We start from the raw sequence: 15494 nt of genomic DNA on the forward strand, positions 1-15494 counted from the left end.
AGCTGTGGTAGATGCATGCTGGCCACGTAATGTTATACAGTAATTTTATATGCAGATATGTTTGTATAAAAGATATTTCAGTTGTTTAACCTGGAGAAGAGAAGGATCTGGGGATACCTTCTTGTGGCCTTTCAATACTTAAAGGGGACTTATAAGAAAGATGGGGACAGACTTTTTAATAGAGCCTGTTGTGAAAGGACAAGGGGTAAAGGTTTTAAACTAAAGGAGGGTAGATTCAGACTAGATGTAAGGAAGAAATTTTTTACGATGAGGGTCGTGAAACACTGAAACAGGTTGCCCAGAGAGGTGGTAGATGCCCCATCCCTGGACACATTCAAGGTCAGATTGGATGGAGCTTTGAGCAACCTGATCTGGTTGAAGATGTCCCTGCCTATTGCAGGGAGGTTGGACTAGATGACCTTTAAAGGTCCCTTCCAACCCAAACCATTCTATGATTCTATGATTTTAAGGAAGATAAGTATCTCTGTGTTTCCACTCTGCCCCGGCTATGACCCCTTGTCTAGAAGAAATGAAAAAGCTCGTTTAAGGAGCAGCTTCAGCCAAATAAGAACAAACTGCATCACAAACACAAATGCAAAGCCTAATAACTCTAAAGCTAAATAACTCTAGTAACTCTATGTAAGGCTACAACAGGAATTAAGACTTTGATTGTGTTAGCCTGTCTGTTAGAGTGGTTTTCAGTGATTTTAAAGGCTACCAGCTGAGTGGAAAAATATATTGGTTTTGGCTATCAAAATATCTGGAAGTTTATTTTGGTAACAGCAAATTTCTGAGGGTTTTTTTCATTGGATCAGTGTATTGTCAGTCTTCTACTGATACCATTGACGATTTTTATGTGATTCAATCAAAGTTTTGATTTAGAACAGTCTCTGGCCTAGTCTCATGCAATTGATCACTTTGATATAAACCTGGTTCTAATTTATACAAATTGTCAGCTAAAGGCACATTGTGTTTGTTAGTAGCTGTTTGGCTGTACTAGCTGTTTGAATGTATGTGCTCTCTATGGGAAAAGAGGTAAAAATCACAAGGATTTCTTGTAGGAATTTTATTTTCAAAGGATTGAGTTGTGTTCATAATTTTATGGACAGACTCGGTTTCCCCATACATTTTTAGAGATACGTTTGACATTTTCAGTAGTATGATTCAGTCATGATTTTACCAGGACACTTTGTAGAATTTAGGGTTTTTTTCCCGTATAATTTAAAATGCTTTCCCTTTTTAACACAATTTGCCAACAGGAATGTTACTTTCTTGTTGCAAACAACTAATGCTTAAGAAGAGTATTTAGATTACTTACTTCAGAAAGAAAGAGTTTAACTAGTTACTGACTCAAGCTAAATATGAATTTGATGATCTAAAATACATTGAACTGAAAGTTTGAGTTATGTTAAGAATCTTCTTGTCTACGTCGTTGTGCTGGTTTTGGCTGGGATACAGTTAATTTTCTTCATACTAGCTGGTACGGGGCTATGTTTTGGATTTGTGCTGGAAACAGTGTTGATAATTCAGGGATGTTTTAGTTGTTGCTGAGCAGTGCTTACACAGAGTCAAGGCCTTTTCTGCTTCTCACCCCACCCCACCAGCGAGCAGGCTGGGGGTGCACAAGAAGTTGGGAGGGGACACAGCTGGGACAGCTGACCCCAACTGACCAAGGGGATATTCCATACCATATGATGTCATGCTCAGCATATAAAGCTGAGGGAAGAAGAAGGAAGGGGGGGATGTTCTGAGCGATGGCGTTTGTCTTCCCAAGTAACTGTTATGCGTGATGGAGCCCTGCTTTCTTGGAGATGGCTGAGCACCTGCCTGCAGATGGGAAGTAGTGAATGAATTCCTTGTTTTGCTTTGCTTGTGCACGCGGCTTTTGCTTTCCCTATTAAACTGTCTTTATCTCAACCCATGAGTTTTCTCACGTTTAACCTTCTGATTCTCTCCACCGTCCCACTGGGGTGGGAGTGAGCGAGTAGCTGTGTGGTGCTTAGTTGCCAGCTGGGGTTAAACCATGACAGTTGTCCTCTCTAACTTAACAGTTGTCTCAGCTAACTTAACATTATATGAATAAAAGAATTCCAGAAAAAATATCGTATTATGAAAAATTACTTGGTGTGTTTCTTGCTGCCTGTGGAATTGGTCTTAAACTGAATCCTCCCTGTGTCTCCCAGTCTTAAGAAAGATCCTGCTCAAGGGACAATTCAGTATTTGTGAAAAACTAATGAGTTATATGCTGCTCATTTGTTCTGAATTGATTGACTGAAAGATGAGGGACAAATATGTATGTAGTCCTCAACATGATTACTTAGCAAATATTCTGTAGGATATTTAAATGCAAGCCCTACTGCAGAAGAGTCTTAAGTTCCATGTGGTAGATGTACTCAGTAATATTCCATGCACCAACGTATGCTGGGGGCCACCTAGCTGAAAAGCAGCTCTGCAGAAAAGGACATGGGAGTCCTGGTGGACACCAAGTTGAACGTGAGCCAGCAATGTGCCCCTGCGGCAAAGTATCCTGGGCTGCATTAGACAAAACTTTGCCAGCAGTTTGAGGAAGGTGATCCTTCCCCTCTACTCCACCTTCTGCTCTACTACACGTGGAGCACTGTGTCCAGTTCTGGGCTCCCCAGTACAAGAGAGACATGGACATACTGAAGAGAGTACAATGAAGGGCCATGAAGAGGATTAAGGAACTGGAGCGTCTCTCCTATGAGGAAAGGCTGAGAGGGCTGACTCTGTTCAGCCTGCAGAAGAGAAGGCTTGGAGAGGATCTTATCAATGTATATACATACCTGAAGGGAGAATGCAAAGAGGACAGAGCCAGGCTCACAGGGCAAGAGGCAGTGGGCACAAACTGAAACACAGGAGGTTCCCTCTGAACATCAGGAAACACTTTTTCACTGTGAGGGTGACTAAGCACTGGCACAGGTTGCCCAGAGAGGTTGTTGTCTCCCTCCTTGGAGGTATTCAGAAGCTGTCTGGACATGTTCTGGCTCTGGGTGGCCCTCCTGGAGCAGGGGGATTGGACAAAATGACCTCCAGAGGTCCCTTCCAGCATTCTGTGATTCTGTGAATATCAGATATTAGCTTTCAACTTCATATTATCTCCTGAAACTTCTGTGATCCCAGGAGACTCCTATTTCTTAAGAGGAACTGTTCCAACTTTGGTCTGATTATTTAAATTCAGCAAATGGCCAAGAAATAGCTGTCCTCAGAACTGAGGACTAGTATAGACTGACAGACTGTTTAGAAAACATTAAAGTACTTGTAATGTTCTGTGCTATAAGATGCAGGTCAATAGGCATTTTGTTTAAATATATATGTGTATAAAAAAAATGCTTTGGGAAAAAGAATTACTTGAAGTTGCAAAGTAATTGAAAACCCTTTAACTTACACCAAGTTTCTACAGTTACTACCACATGTTCTTCTGACATTCATGAGGCATTCTTTCCTAAACCAACCTACTGGCTTCAAGAAAGGGTGGTTTTTTTTTTTTTATTTTCTGTTTAACATACTGAATCCATTTTTGTCTCTGGTGTTTCTGTTTTGAGAGCGGAGTTCTTACTGAAATGAAGGAGTAATAAGAAATGGTGCGGTTTTTTTACCCTTATTTGTCAGAATGTTGAGAAGTGGTAGTCTTTGCCTCTCTGTCTTTAATAGAAAGTCTAATATGGGAATACAGTTTTTGATTCTAGTCTTCAGTTTTTTGTATAGGGATGGAGAAAAAATTTAAACAGATGATCATTAGCATGATCAGGGCCTAGGGCTGGGAAAATATTTGTATGGTGGGAGTTGGAGCTCAGTGTGTTTAGATCAGGCGGTACTTTATTACTTTGTAAAAGTATCTTCCTGCATAATATTTTAATATTATGATTCAGACATTCAACTGAAAACAGTATATGAAGAAAGACAGAAATATTAGAAATGAAGCAGACAATTTTAATAATAAATCCGATCAATCTTTGAGCAAATAACTGAGAAAAGTAGTGTGTTATTCATCTTGCAGTGTCATTTAAATCCAAACTGAATGCCTTCCTAGATGATAAATTAAATGAAACTTAAGTTAATGGGCTCAAAGCAGAGGTAAAAGAGTGAAATATAATGAGGTCAGTCTAAATCTAAGTGTTCCTTTCAAGTTTAGGCTTTATAAATTGAAACTTTCTGGAATGTGTATAAGTTAAATTTCTTTCTGTGACTATACTCTTATAAAGCAGGTTCTTCAATGGTGCTCTGTTATCTAATATTTATTTAATCTGTAATAGAAGAACAGTTCTGTTGTACCCATGTTCACTGCCCTTTTAACTGCAAAACAGTATTTGGCATCATTAACCACTTGACCTATTTTTTTTTTTTTTTCTTATCCTTGTTTTTATTGGAGGAATAGTCCTGACCATTAAATGGAAACTGTTATAGTCTATAAAGGCATAATTGAACTCAACTGCAATTAGAGTCTTGCCAATGCAGTTTGGCATTGCAGGGAAATAAGCTGGCTTAAATTACTGCACTTGGTTTCACTTCTGTAGATTGGGAAAGATCATTTGTGAATTCAAATTTGCACATGAAAAATGAGTTGTATAGTAGTTTCAGGGTGCTATTTATCTGAAAGTATTGTCACCGTATAACTGGGTAGGGAAATCAGTGTACTTATGTAGTGTACTTGCAGAAAACCAAAGCAAAAATGAATATTGTTTTTATTGGAGCTGAGGATAAAACAGATACAGGAAGAAATAAATACAAGGAATGTTCTGGCTGGATACATTACAAATTTTTATTTCACTTGCGAGAAATTGATAAACCTGGTTACTTTTATAAATAAATATAGAAATGGATATATGCAAATTGCTTGTCATTCATTAAAACCTAATTAAATTAAAATTATATCAAAGACCCTTTATATATTTAACATAAGTGTTTTAGGTCTGAGATGAGCAAAATCAAACATACAATACGTCAATAAATACGCCAGATCTAAGTAATGATTCCATTGGGTGGCAGTATTTTGGTTATGCTAATAAAACAAATATGTTGTATATCATTTAGATGTTAACATAGGAATAAGATTATGAAATGTTTTTTTAAATTCTCCAGTTAAGATGAAGTGGCATCCTTGTATGGGTTCTTTTGCATAGAGATCCCCACTCTCTGGATTTCTGCATGCACCTCCTCGTGAACCTTGGAAATCATTGAAATGCAGATTTAGGGAAAGCTTAGACATTCTTCTCAGCATTTTTTGTTGTGCACCAAAGAGCTCCTTTCAAATGATGATAGTAGTATTTTCCTTGTTTTCGGTCCTTGGGCACTGCCACCGAAAGCAGTGGAGGGAGATTGCAGGTGTCTATCTGATTGACTAAGAAGAGATTTTTCCAAATGCTACGATTGCAGAAAACTACGGCTACTCTTGTTGAAGTGTATACATCAAGCCTTATTTGGTGCTATCTGACTAGTTCCAAACTAATTTTCACAGTTACTTATTTTCCTGATATATCAGTCTCCCCTTGAAAGCTTTTCTTTTTCCCTAGTTGATTTTATAGTTTAAGAGGTGGGGTGATTTTCACCCTATCTTATACGTAACATTGCTTTCAGGATCCATCCTCATTGTATCTTTGAGCTTCTGTAATCTCCATTATTTCTGTGTCTTTCTAGTCCTAAATGAAGGTTTCTGTCATATCAACACAGTTACTAAAACAATTGACTATGTTTCTGCTTGCAGCATTCTTTCAAGAGAATTTTGTTGCTGCAGGACATAAAGTGCATTAAACTAGAGGTGAATTTGCTGTTTTCCAATTAATGGAATAACTCAGGCTTTCTAAATTTTGCAAGTTTTGATGCCTGAATTGAACTTGTAGACGTTAGGATAGTTCAAGAACATGCTAATACCCTTAAATTCCATTAAATATGCTTGTCTGAATAAGATAGACAGTAAAAGCTTTTTTCCCCCAGAGTGTGAATCTGTGGAGGATCCATGTATAGAAAAATACATTACTTTCTAAATAAATAAATTTATATTAAGTAAATTTAAGTCACTCAGCTTGAGTTTGGTGAAATTGAAATGAGGAGATCCATACTTTTTCATATGTGGAACTGTACAGTTCTGAGTGCAAACATCAATGCAGCCAGGTGTGTAAGCAATCTAGAAATTTACATTTCAATGTCTCCCGAGGTCCGTGAGGAGGCACATCCAGAGAATGTGTTCTCACACATGATTATCCAGAGTTGTGTGGATCTGTGGAGGAGACTATTTGGAAACTTTATTTGATGGTAAGTAAACCTGTTTGCATTGCGTACGAAGTGAATACATACATAAAATTGAATTCAGCTCCATTATGTTCTGGTCTGCAGTGGTGTCTTAGCATCTACAGTGTGTAGATAGTTATTGTGATTGTTGTGGGGATGTTTCTTTGAACAAGCGTAAGCCAAAATCCCAGAGCAGTATGCACAGGTATTCTGATCTCAGAAACATTCAAATTACAAAATTGGTAGGTGTCCTTATTCTTGGCTGTGGCTGTTGTAATAACAGTGGAGGAACAAGGACAGAGACAGGCTGTGGAGATAACAAGAGGGTGGTTTCCATGGCTATTGAATGCAAATATTTTATCATGCTTTGATTGGTAAGCCGCGCAATGCTGTTTCTTTTTTTCATTTGGGGGAGCAGGGGCACAGAATGCTTTTACAACTATACATGGCTGTAAACTGAGACAGCTGTTGAGAGATAAGTAATGGTTCTCTTTGAAATCAGATAAACTAAAAATTATACATTTGCATACACAAACTGGTTGACATTTGTGTAATGAAAACTTTTTATTGTTTTACTTTGAAGTAAGCAAAGTCTACTAAATAATTTCTCAGATGTTCTCTGCAAACTGTATTTTCTCAGCAAAATTCCTATGCTATATAATACTTAGGTGCATAATGGATATTTTCTTAATCTGGTCTAGGCTGATTTTTTAAAAAAATTAAAATATCAGTTTATCGTTGATTTTTGATATGTGATCTGAGGAAACACTGTTCATCTCAAGCACTTTAAAAAAAACCCCAAAACCACATATCTGAAGTGTTAAATAGGAAGTATGGGCTTTAAACTCTTTACTGAGTTTGGAATCACTTGTAAAATGAGTGTAATGCTTTAGTAGTAGAGTAATGCACTTTATTTTCTCATGAGATAGATACGTTTAGAGAAGTAAACAAATGGAATGTTCATCTAGCTGATAGATATGTACATACTTACAATGGAATACTATGTCGTAGATTGCATCCTGCGAGCTCTTTGGTGTGTGCATAAATCTGAAATTTAAATTGCCTTTTTGTTTCATTCAAAAAATTAATATTTCATTCCCTTATTATCTTTGTTTAACTTTTGAATTGATGCTTTTAAAGACAGCCTTATTAATTATATTCTTATATGTTAAAGCTAAGTAGTAGTAAATGCTGAGTTACCTAAATATTCTAGTACATCTTGCTTTATTCTTAAGACTATGTGTGTATATATATATACACATTTTCATTTGTGTTCCATGTCAGTTGGCAAGGAACGAAATTTAAATTGCCTTCTGCTATTTTAGTCTCTCTCACTGGATGAATGAAATATTTCTTTTTAACTCATGTGCATAAACAGCAGAAGTGCAATTGTTGGCTGGTCTGTTTTTACCTCTCATTTTGTAAAGTAGAAAAATCCACACATATACATTGATGAAACTGGAAGTAAAAAAAATATTATAATCAACTTTATTTTTCTTAAAAGATTCATGCTATAATATAAGAGTTTTGAATATCTCCAAGTAATTGCTGTTAAGAGAAAATAATTTTACAGCCAATTTTGTAGTTTACCCAGGTTGTTGCATATTCACTCTTGAAAGTGAATGTAAAAATTTGAATATTCTTTGAGTACCTTTCTGTCTCTCACTCTAAATTGATATAATTTGTAATTATACAGGAGGTGCTGCATGTTGCAGGAGTGGAAATGCAGTTAACAGCTGCTGTTTCATTTTTGACTGTTCTGCAAGAGGAGTCGGTGTCCATTCATACGTACTCCCACTCCTTCCTACACATCATTCTCCAGAACCTGGAACACAGAGATTCAGGTCAGGGCTGTACAACTATACTGATGACTGATTACTTCTATATGTTTTGTTTCCTTAGTGACCGTACAATACTGTGCAAAGCAGTAGGTGCAATCACTGTGACTTTGTATCTAGACTTGGATGAATGAAAAGATTTTACATGCTGACCACTTACATACTGATATTTAAATGTAATTCTGATTCAAGCAAACAAAAACACTTTGTCCGAAGGACTAAATCCCGAAGTTGTTACTGAGTCCGAGCTTCTACTGAAGTACCAGAATTTTGTGGCTGAGAGAATGGAGGGAGGATGGTTGACGTTTCTTCTGTGATTAGTTTTGCTTAACTTCTTTGACACTATTTTTGGGATACAAAGAAAAAGAAATGGCCTTTTGTAAAACTAGAAAGTTTCAGTGGGCATAAGAAAAGAATATGCTTCTAAATGAGGGGAATTATCTTTTCAAAACAAACAGGATCATTATTATTTTTGTAGAGGAATTGAAAAGGTGAAAGAAATGGGGACAGAATTTGCTTCTCACCTATCCTACTTCTTAGTTTGAAGTCTTGAATGTTAATTAGTGGCTTTTAGATACATAGCTCCTTGAAGAGATGCATGTAAAAAGTGAGAACTAATTGTGTAAAACTGATGTGTGTTTTGTTATACTTGTTATATGTACAACGTAACATATAACCCATTTCTCTCTAACAGGTGTCAGCAATGCATGGCTAGAAACTCTTCTTGCTGTAATAGAAGCTTTACCAAAAGAGACTATCAGACATGAGGTAATAATATTCTCCCAATTATGCTAACAATAAATTAATAACATTTTGTAAGATTGTATTTCCCTGCAAGTCTCATTTACTTCAGTCAGGTTTGTGGCAGTTCTACGCCTGTGAAAACAGTAATGCTTGTGGAACATACTGTGGGAGAGGAATGTGCTAAAAGGCGAGACAGGAAGGTCACCTTAAAAAATTTTAGTGTTCTTCAGCAAATAAACACTATTTACTGTGACACTTCCACTGCACTTAGTATTCTCAGTAACATGTTTTCATGTATCCTGTTTTGGTTTACAGGATAGTATCTCATTCTGTGTCTTCATGAAGAAACTACATTTTGTTTGCTACTAGACTAAAATTCTGCTTTCTGCTAAATGGGACTGAATGCTAGAGATCCATTTCATTGTGTTTTTCAGTTGTTCTTGATGTACCAAAAAAATAATGCCCTGCAAACACTCTTAATTTTTCACTGTGTAGCTCAAGAAAGAGGAAGGAAATCTGTCACTAAGTCATAACGTCACTCCCCTTTACTCAGCTAATTTATTCAGTTTTGGTTTAAGTATTCATATTTCATTGTTAAGTTTAAAAGCTTTGCAACAGGCATATTTTACTGTGTTTATAACTTAAAACAATACAGAGAATTAACTATATGATTGTTTGTGTAGTGTAAAAATACTCATTAAAATTAGTGGGTAATTGAAATCCAGCACTGTTTAAAAAATAAACTTCTAAAGGGTGAAAAGCTAGGTTTGAAAAAAAAAAAAAGAGAAATTATTCTAGTCACCTCCAAAATCTAATTGTAATGTAATTTTAAAGATGCCATTTAAACAAGATGAAGTTTCTCCCCTGATTTGTCTCTAGGAACACATTTGTAAGTTTCCACAAAAAATTGCTTTGGGAAGATCGCAACTGATAAAGCAGTGTTGATTCAGCAGCAATACAGAAACCTGAATCTGAAAAGGGGCCTTTTGTGTTACTTGAAGGATCTTTGTATCAGAAAACTTGGAATATTCTAGTTGTTAATTTTTTTTTTTTTTTGTAAGTAAAAATCATAGGACAATCATAGATTCCAAGGACATAAGGAAAGGTGTGTGTCTCAGACCAAAGGTCAGCCTAACCCAGTATCCTGTCTCTGGCAATGGCCATTTCATGAGAGAGACTGTGTCTAGGTCAGTAATTGGAGTTAGTATTACTAGACATGGTCTGTTTGCTGTCATAGTTCAAAGACCAAATAAGTAGTATACAGTTTTGTAGATAACTAATGATATGTTTCTTTGTGCAGTGTTATAGTTAGAGTCATACCTTATGTACTAATTCTAGTCTGGGTGATCTGTTTGTCCTTACAGTGGTAAGATTCTCTCACCTCAAAATTTCATCTGGTAAGAGGAGGAGAAAAATGCTTTTAGAATATTTTTGGACTTTCCTGTCCTGTATATTATCCTTTTGTGGAGCTCTGCCAAAGAGATTGAGTGAGGAACTGTGGCAGACTACAGGAGATACCTCTTTGTAATGTTCCTCTTGGCCTGGCACCTGGATTTCTGTGATTATTTCTGGACAAAAAATAATATATCTAAATATGGTGTTCTGCAGGCCTTTCTTACTTTGTTTCTGGCACCATAGATGTGATCCAACAAATGACAGCAGAGCTCCAATAAAGATGCAGGTTTTCTGCATTTGTGTGGAAATGAAACCTCTTCCCTACAGATCCCCAAAGTATGCATAATCGAGAGGGGTCATTGCCTCAAAACTTTACATCAAAAGAGGTGTTTCCTGGGAAAACTTATGAGAAAGAACCTCAGAGAGACTTCCTTTTCCTTTTTCTGCATTTTTTTTTTTCTTGTGCAGGAACATATTTAACAACTTTTCTGAAAATTACCAGCTAATATCTATAAATATTCATATACAACTTAGTCTCACAGTAAAGACACAAGTAGAAAGATGTAAAACTGTGGCTGTGATGTGAATCATAAACTGCTATTTGGGCCAAGATATGGGTTTAATATGCTATAATTAGCACTGAATATTAAATAGAGGTTTCCAATAGACTATTAATGTACATAGGCATCATTATTGTTAGTACTGATTAATTCTGTGAAAGGGGTAGATGACATTTGGGATATGTTTTTCTAGATTTTTTTTTAAGAGGAATACATTATTTACTGCTCACATTGCTTCTGTTCATATTTCTTCTTTTTTCTTTCATATAGATCCTGAATCCACTTGTTTCCAAAGCACAACTTTCTCAAACACTTCAGTCCCGCTTAGTTAGTTGTAAAATCATGGGAAAATTAGCTAACAAATTTGAAGCTCATATGTAAGTAGACTGTACATATGTTTTCATTCCACAGTATATACCAGTATTTCTTTGTTAGTGGGCGAAAATTACTACAAGAAAAGTAGACTTTATTGCAAAAATTAAATGCTTTCTTTTTACAGATCCCTTTATCTGGGTATTAATTAATAAAAAAATGTTCATTATATAACTAGCATATTCAGACTTGCTGATGTTTATCAGTTTATAACTTCAGTTTGTATGTTCTTCCACAGGTTCAAATGGGTACCATTTTCATGCCATTCTACCATATAGTTTTTCTTACTAGGAAATAAGCCAAACAGTGGATTTCTCTGCAGTATACAGAGACAAAACACAACTTCATCACCTTAGAGTTTCTTGTCATAAAGAGAAGAATCCTGTTCCTAACTTTTTATTTGTCTAACCAAATTTAACATGTAGATATATTTTTTTTTTTTTTTTTATCCCTAATTATATGGAGATGTATCAGGAGCCACTCGTGTTGCCTGATATTATCCAGCTCTTAGATTCAGTGTCTGTGGATTTGGACAGTGGTGCAGAAGAGGGAAGCAATGATGAAAGTAAATCCGAATAACTTATCTGCCCAAAGCAGTTGGTATGGTACATTCCTTGGGCAGTTTATCCAGTCTCATGATAGTAGGACCATTTCACCAAATGTGTTTCCTATCCAGGCAATTGGCCACATGTGATTTTGCATTACAAAAGAAATCCACTGAGGACTACTAAATGCACAGAAACCACGTCTAGCTGAGGAAGTCCGCTCTAATAATGATTTTGATCTGCCCCAAAATGCAAGAGTTCAGCATAACAGAAAAGATGAACAAGAGGACCATATGACAAGACATTCAGGAATAAATTTCTTTAAATTATTATTTTTTCTTCAATAAAAAAGAACTAAAAGCAACCAAAAGGAAGCTATCTACACCTTCATTTGCTAAGTAGACTACACTTGTTGGACAGGCAAAAGTTAATGAGCATGGTAAATAGTATTTTTTGAGAATGTTACCAAAGCCTTCAAATCTTTATCTTCAAAATTTGTAGAATTCTGGCAGAATCACAATTGCTTTTATTTATCTGATGTTACATTCTCATGAAAATAAAGTGACTTTCCAGATTACTTGGAATCTTCTGAGAAATTATAATATTGTTAGCCATAATAAGTTCAGATAATCATACCTTCTTTTGTTGGGTTTCTTTAATATGATTCTTTGCTGTTCAGAAGTAGGAAACCCCTCATTTCAGTGAACAGATAGTAGCACCATGTCTGTACAGAAGCTACATCTTAAGAAGATGGCTGAGAATTTTCTGGGACATATTGATCCTCTGGTAGAGGGCTCTGAGTGCAGTTCAGAGGGCTGAAAAGAGCCCTTGATCCACAGGTTTAGAATGGGGCAGACTCAGTAAGATTCATGACACACTCTCATTCCCCTTGCAGGAGGCGTGTTGGTATAGGCTCAGGAGACGTGTCTGGCCTTAGGAGCCGGCAGTATATAAGCACATTCTTCTTCAGAACGGCACCATTTTTCCTCATAAGATTTATACTATAATTAAAAACTTTTCTTTTGTATTTCACATGACTCCCAGGTTATTTTATAGAGTATTGGAAAAGTCCCGACCTTGGAACAGAACATTAGTTTTTCTACCCTCTGTTCCAACAGCTAGTTAAAAACAAGTCTTTTTTGGAAGTAGTCCCTACTTCAGAGTATTCTAAAATGCCAAACTCCCAAGACTTTGTACAATTTTTGAAACTTGAGGCCAAATTTTGCTGTAAGTAGTAAATTAATTTTCATGGGAATGAGTGGAGGCTGTGCAAGCTGGCTTGAAAATTTGCTTGTCTGTGTCTTCATATTATTTCTCTTGAGTTTTGCAACAACATAAGGATTTGGATAGAGATATTTTATGAATACTCATGACAGCATCTTGGGCAGTGAAAGGAAACACAATGGCTGATTCTGCCAAGTTGTAGTATGTGTTTTTACTAAACAGAATTCAAAATAGTTATTTTGTATCTGCCATTGATTTAACACGAATACTTGGGTCTACTTGCTTAAAGGCATTGCAGTACTGAAGCTTTTACTCTTAAATTCTTTTCCTACTTTCTTCGCAAGTATCTCTTTGGTGATACATGCATACCAAAGGTGAGGTATTAGAGACTGGGATTTGTACTTCCATTTATATAATTCTTTGTATTCTTCCAGTGTCTGTTCGAAAATTGTACTGAAGATGGTTACTAAATGAGGACAGCATCTCTACGCCTACCTACTATTTTTGTAGTTTAAAAAAAAAATAGATGAAATATGAGCAAATTATAATGACTGTAAATAGTCCTTTTTCTGTTTTTTTATAGTACATATTTGTGTCTGATGTACAGTATTCTTTTATGATTGCATATTCTCAGAAAAATCAGTTACCATGTGTGATAAATCAGTTTAAAAAAAAAAAATTGCCATTAGAAGTGTTATTGGGTAAAATTTGAGTACTACATAGTGGATTTTATATATTCTTGTTCTGTATATTAATAAAAAATGTTCACATTTTTAGTATTAAAAGAGAGATTCTTCCATTGGTAAAATCACTGTGCCAGGATGTGGAATATGAAGTGAGAACTTGCATGTGTCGGCAACTGGAACATATAGCTCAAGGAATAGGGTGAGTACAACTTGCAAAACTTCTTTAAACGCAAAATCTTTCTCTAAAATATTTAATGGTAACCTAAAAACTCCTTTTAAGATTTCTAACTTAATTCATGCATACTCAATAATGAATTTGGAGTGTACAGATGTGTTCTTGGCTGTTGGCAGTTGGCTCTCTTCCGTTTTCAGATTTTTGTTTCTCTCTGATAGTAAAATTGCTGAACCATGCAAACAACAGTTTTTTGTAAATAATGAGTTCATCTATAGCTTCTTGAAATCATCCCAATTATCCATTGATGTCATTGGGCTTATTTAAAAATGGAAGAGGATTATGGCAAGTATTAGCAGTTTCTGATAATTACTGTGCAGTTTTTTGCGAAAGGATGCTAAATGTGTTTGTAAGCAAATTTCAGTTCAGTATCAACTTTTACTCTGAGCTTGAAGACCTTCAATATTGCAAATATAGGAATAGAAAAAGTCTGGAACTTTTATTTTAATAAATAGAACATGTTAACCACCCACACATGATTGGTCTCTGAGTGAACAAATATTTTAAAATTCCAGATCTGTACACCTGTTACTGTGTCAGGAAATAAAAAAAAAAAGCAGTAACTTCTCTTACAGACTTGAAGAAATTATCAAGTAAAGTTCCTTGCCCTGTGTTACACAGTGGGGATAGATTAGATCTTAAGAGTCCCTCTGGCTTTGAAAATTGTGAATTTATGAGCAAATTCAAGGATGAGGCTGAAACTGAAATGTAATTTGAAAGATACAGTAAATACACACTTCGGTTTGTTAGTACTGGTGTTTGTAGAAAAGATACCCTCCTGTGGCTGTGGAATGATTTATTTTTTTTAATGGAGAATTATGTTGCGGTTTAGATTCTGAGTTATTTAAAAAAAACAAACAAAACCAAACCACCAGAAATTCCTGAAGCCATGCGTTTTACCTCTTGGCCATGGAATACTGCAAAAGTGTATGTTCAGGCAGTGTTTTAGCTTACTTAGATATAGGGAATGAATATTCACAGCAAGAACTAAGCATTGCTGCCATGTACTTAATTTAACTTTGTTTTGGTAAGGTCATGCAGGATAGTAATTTCTAGATTCCTAGATAAACTTGTCTTTATTGCATACAAAATAATTTTATATATGTACTTTAGGCACCTCTTCTGCAAGGTCCTTGTTCTGCAAAAGTTCAGAGGATGTGAATAATGTGAAAACACAATATTACTCATCTCAGTGAAGTTACTAATTTGTTTTTGTACTTATTTTCTTTTATAACAAAAGATAGGTTAGCACGGTAAATAATTTTAACATTTTCCATATTGAATGGCTTTGAATTTAAAAGAACATGTGATTACAGAAAAGAAATGTAGTATTTGTCAATATTGCTGATATTTGTAAAACTGGAAATTTAACATGCATTTTACTAAACTGAATTACTGAATAATTTAAGCTTGCATTTATTTTTACTGTATGCATGTATCTCATGTATCTTTATGTATCTTAAAATTGAATTCTGTTTAATGGGAGATTAAAGATGAGTGAAAGAGAGGGTTCTGTTTATCTTCAGGGAGTGACCAGTTTGTTTTTTTCTTCCATGACTACCAAGTCTTGAAGGGAGGGACGGTTCTAACTGTCGTATTAGTTTGAAGATTTTTGATGCCACCAAAATGGAAATCCACAGAAACATATTTGT

The 15494-nt window shown here is 35.5% G+C and overlaps 1 protein-coding gene across 3 annotated transcripts in view; it reads left to right on the forward strand.

The window, feature by feature from the left end:
* PPP4R4 (protein phosphatase 4 regulatory subunit 4) overlaps window positions 1-15494 on the forward strand; it is a 72991-nt gene that overhangs the window by 24571 nt on the left and 32926 nt on the right. For 2 of the 3 annotated variants that reach the window (XM_050897625.1, XM_050897624.1), the window contains exons 4-7: window positions 7943-8090; window positions 8779-8852; window positions 11054-11160; window positions 13702-13809. In XM_050897625.1, the coding sequence (XP_050753582.1) occupies window positions 7943-8090; window positions 8779-8852; window positions 11054-11160; window positions 13702-13809 (437 nt within the window). Of the gene's footprint in view, window positions 1-6219; window positions 6271-7942; window positions 8091-8778; window positions 8853-11053; window positions 11161-13701; window positions 13810-15494 lie in introns of those variants that run through there. The other variant, XM_050897626.1, reaches the window with a different exon arrangement.

Source organism: Gymnogyps californianus, chromosome 5 (assembly GCF_018139145.2).
Source record: "Gymnogyps californianus isolate 813 chromosome 5, ASM1813914v2, whole genome shotgun sequence".
Lineage (NCBI taxonomy): Eukaryota > Metazoa > Chordata > Aves > Accipitriformes > Cathartidae > Gymnogyps > Gymnogyps californianus.